The sequence below is a fragment of the Oncorhynchus gorbuscha genome, unplaced genomic scaffold, assembly GCF_021184085.1.
Source record: "Oncorhynchus gorbuscha isolate QuinsamMale2020 ecotype Even-year unplaced genomic scaffold, OgorEven_v1.0 Un_scaffold_512, whole genome shotgun sequence".
In the NCBI taxonomy this organism is placed as follows: domain Eukaryota; kingdom Metazoa; phylum Chordata; class Actinopteri; order Salmoniformes; family Salmonidae; genus Oncorhynchus; species Oncorhynchus gorbuscha.
The window spans coordinates 267,888-272,500 of record NW_025745344.1 but is presented as its reverse complement, the minus strand read 5'-3'; the positions used below and the strand labels follow the sequence as shown (position 1 = coordinate 272,500).

Sequence of the window (4,613 nt, the reverse complement as noted above, 5' to 3'; positions counted from 1 at the left end):
ACTCGCTAAAGCAAATTAACTTTTTTTTTCTCACAATGTTTTTAAAAAGGCAAAGTTGATTAGTTTCCTCTCAGAACCACTGCGCGAGTTTCCTCTGGAGGGTTTTCGGATATTTGCATACTTCACATTCACCAATAACGTGAAAATAAACTAAAACCGATATATGAAGCTTCATAAAATGTGCGTAGTATCTAATGGTCATTGTTTGTTTTTTTGCACCCAAGTCGTAAACCCGTCGGCGACAAAAGAAGACCTTGGTCCCCAAATTCAGTCTCAACATTTTTCTTGGTTTTTTCTGTTGTTTTTAAACGCATCAATAGCCTATAGTCAGTGGCAAGCGGAGAATTTTAACCGTTTCTGTTTTTGTCTTTGGTTGCAAAACCATACTCGAACCACGTTCTTTTTCAGGTCCAACTTTTCAGCGATAGCTGCTATCTTCTCGGACGACGGGCGAGGTTGTACGGCGAAGTAAGCCTCCAAAGATCTCTTTTCTGGTGCCGCTATCGACGTTCTCTTCCGTTTCTTTTCCCCTCCGCTATAAATGTCAGGTTTGTTGAGTTTCTCTCTCTGCGCACCCTCGGCCTCCTCGAGCCACGCCTGAAGGATGGGTTTAAGCGCTATCATGTTGTTATGGGACAGAGTCAACGATTCGAACCGACAAATGGTGCTTTGGCTTAGCGATCCCACGCCGGGTATCTTCAGGTTAACCAGCGCATTGCCAACGTCCGCCTGGGTCACCCCCAGCTTGATCCGCCTCTGCTTGAAGCGCTCCGCGAATGCCTCTAGTTCCCTGGGATCAGTGTCCGAGTCATTGATAGAGGAAAGGCCGTTGTTATTGAGTCCTGGCCCGCCCTGGCCCCCTCCATGGTGTCCAGGTAAAAGACCGTGGTGGGTGAGAGGGGAATTCATGTTCATAGCGGCCTGGTGCGAGAGGTGGCTCAAGCCATGCATGTGTGAGTGAGGGTGAGCAGAGGTGGAGATCAGCCCGCCACCACCTCCTCCACCCCCGCCCCCGGAGCCGTCGTGGCTGGACATGAGAGCTAAGGACGGGGAGTTCATGTGGTCCATGAGGTCCGGGGGTTCCATGTTGGGGTGGTGGTGGTGGTGGTGATGGTGGTGGTGGTGGGCCAGTGGCACCGTGGTGTTGGAAGAGCATGGCACGCTGTTCATGGTGTGGTAGGTGGCGTCCGGTTTGAAAGGGTGCGTCTTGCCCTGAGACACGGCGATGTCCACGGCAGCCAGAGCTTCGGCGCGGGCCAGGAGGGTCTCATCCAGGCTGGCGAATATGTTACTCTGCAGCTGTAATGAGAGGAGATGCGGAGAGAGGAAGGGCGCGCGAGGAGGGAACAGAAACAAAGCAAAGTGGGGAAAAAGAGAGAAAGAACAAGCACATGATGAATAAGTGGATATGTCAGCTGTGGGACTTCTAACAACACATAAAACACGAAGAATATTCCTTTTAGAAGACTGTCACAGAGTCATGAAAAAAAATGTCGGTAGCTTTTGTGTTCAGCGTGGCTTTCAAAAAGATCACAGGCGTGCGGGTGATTGCCGTGGAAATACATGAAGAAGAAGAAAACATTAAGGCGCACGCAGTTGGCTTTGGCAGAATGTGCCTCCGAGCGTTCCTTCCGTATTATTGCGCTCGCGCAGTCACAGTAACATTTAACGCTTACAACATGCAAAAGACCGCGCACAGAAAGAGCATAGAAAAGGAAGACACAAAGCAGAAGTTTTGGGGGTTTCATTTACCTGTGGAGCTTGCAGACAGGCTCTCCTTATTGCTTCCGAGCTGGAATGCAGAGTGGTGTATTTGTGCTCAGGTAAGCTCGGATGCATGGCGAAGTGTGGCTGTTTGCTATTCATTGACATCATCTTTGCGACTGTTTTTCTTTAAAGAGTAAAGGGGCTAAAATTGACGCAATGGAAAGATGTAGTAGCCTGGTCACAGACAGTGATCCAGTAATGATGCAATACAGCCTTGAGCACGAAGATCACACAGTCAGAGATGCCTGCAGTCTCCCAGGCCGACGCACTTATCTGCCGTCTACTGTTCCCACTGGCTGCCGAGAGGGATGAGAGAAGGGCTCTTACACCTGAGTGTCTCAGATCTCGTCAAGCGGAGCTCGGCTTCTCTCGCGAGACATGGTGCAATGAACATTGCAGCCAGCCAGCCCTGTCAGATAACAAGCGAACAGCTTCAAGCAGTTAGTGGTTAACTGGAGAGCAGAGGAGACCGGCGCGGCGCGTGCGTTTTTATTTAGAGGGCTCTCAGCCTCCAGCCACGAGACGGACACGCACGGGGTTTGAACACCTGTAGCTCGAGCTTGGATGTTTTATTCAATTTGAATCCCTGATATTTGGTTGTTTATGCTTTCGTTCATAGGAATTCACATCCGTTTTTTTGTTTTTGTTTGTTGCAATATTCACTGTCATCTTTTTTTTTGGCAGACAACTGATTTAATTTTCTTCACAGAAATCATTTCAAAAATATATTCAACAAAGGCTATTCCAAGTCATAGCCTACTGACGTACGTCCCTTAAGACAATGCATTTCTATTTGGATTCCTTTAAAAATAGGTCTTAAAGGAAAAACGATGCAAATAAAATGGTGCGAGGCCGGAAATGGGCGTCATAGGCCTCTGCAGTCTAGTCATTATGCAACATCCGTTATTTGAAGCATTTGTCCAAACGGCCCTGAATCAAGACGTGTATTTGAGAGAAAAAAAAATAGAGAGACCACGATAGTCACTTTAGTTTATTGAAATATTGAATTGATATGAGCAGAAGGGTTGTAGAGTAAGGCGATCATCAAGCAATACAACACGGAACCGGAGTAATATCTCGCGCCGCCCTCGGGATTGCAATTCTCCTAAATGCAGAGAAAGAGAGCGGGGGGGGGTCTGTCTGCCCTCTGACTTTACCGGGCGAAATAGCCTAAATATTTAAATAGCAAATTCATGGTGCAGGAACAGTGGAGCCAGTTTAATTATAGACACAATGGAAATCGATGCGCCAAATTCATATGAATGAATCTAAATTGATATCTATAGCTAAAATATTTTATTCCAAACTAAATATGTTCTCAGCGTTCCAGCTAAATAAGAGGAAATCGAATTGCCTTTTTTAAAATTTGTGACCAGCTCTGAACTCCATAAAGTTACCTGAACATGTTATATTTTGTCGCAGCACATCGAAGGTGGGACTAAAACCAGAACATTGAATGACCACACGAGAATTCGTGCATGTAAAAATGTCTCTCTATTCCCCGGCCTACACGAGTGCCCACGGTGCTCCGTTCTGACATCCACTATACAGGGATGAGGGTGCCTGTTCGGACGCACAGTAGGAGAAGTTGGTTTCCGGAAGTAATACCGTTGGTACACTGGCCTATAGGTGTTATCCTGTTCGCTCATATTAACCCCTAGACGCCATGACACCCCCAACCCCCCCAACCTTTATCACAACCACCCGCCAGAAGAACACTAAACAAATTGATTTAATATCACCACGGTAACCTTGTACAGTCGTTACCAAATTAAATTAATCCACAATGAATTAAACACTTCATTTATTCAAAACGACTTGCAGAAACGGTTGAGCCCAATAAAATGTTCATGCCGTGATTGGAGGTAGTAGGCGATGAGAACCGTAACATTTGCATAATAAATAAAAGGGGTGTGGCGCCACACTCGGAAGCTAAAGGAGGCTCAGGCGGGTGGGAGGTCTTTGTAGGAGTGAAGTATGTGTCCTGGTCTGTTACTGTGTGTATTTACACTTAGTTTCAGGGGATACAGACGAACACGGGGCGCTTTAGGGGTTACAGGGAGACACCCGTGAGCTTTAGGGGATACATGGGGACATGATGAGCTTTAGGGGATACAGACAAACACGATGAGCTTTAGGGGATACAGACGGACACTATGAGCTTTATGGGATACAGACGGACACTATGAGCTTTAGGGGATACAGACTGACCACTGAGCTTTAGGAGATACAGACAAACACGATGAGCTTTAGGGGATACAGGGTCAAACAGGGAGCTTTAGGGGATACAGACGGACACCATGAGCTTTAGGGGATACAGACGGACACTATGAGCTTTAGGAGATACAGACAAACACGATGAGCTTTAGGGGATACAGACGGACACGATGAGCTTTAGGGGATACAGGGTCAAACAGGGAGCTTTAGGGGATACAGACGGACACGATGGGCTTTAGGGGATACAGGGTCAAACAGAGCTTTAGGGGATACAGACGGACACTATGAGCTTTAGGGGATACAGACAAACACGATGAGCTTTAGGGGATACAGGGTCAAACAGGGAGCTTTAGGGGATACAGACGGACACCATGAGCTTTAGGGGATACAGACAAACACGATGAGCTTTAGGGGATACAGACGGACACTATGAGCTTTATGGGATACAGACGGACACTATGAGCTTTAGGGGATACAGACTGACCACTGAGCTTTAGGAGATACAGACAAACACGATGAGCTTTAGGGGATACAGGGTCAAACAGGGAGCTTTAGGGGATACAGACGGACACGATGAGCTTTAGGGGATACAGGGTCAAACAGGGAGCTTTAGGGGATACAGACGGACA

General features: G+C 47.2%; 1 protein-coding gene across 1 annotated transcript in view; it reads right to left on the bottom strand.

Annotated features, from left to right (window-relative positions):
- LOC124018442 (POU domain, class 4, transcription factor 1-like) overlaps positions 1-2,841 on the bottom strand; it is a 3,141-nt gene extending 300 nt beyond the window's left edge. The window contains exons 1-2 of the mRNA XM_046333763.1: positions 1,753-2,841; positions 1-1,299 (exon numbers count right to left, since the gene is read on the bottom strand). The exon at positions 1-1,299 is cut by the window's left edge and continues 300 nt beyond it. Of these exons, the coding sequence (XP_046189719.1) occupies positions 328-1,299; positions 1,753-1,875 (1,095 nt within the window). The 5' untranslated portion in view covers positions 1,876-2,841 and the 3' untranslated portion in view covers positions 1-327. The remainder of the gene's footprint in view (positions 1,300-1,752) is intronic.
- Between the last annotated feature and the right edge of the window lie 1,772 nt (positions 2,842-4,613).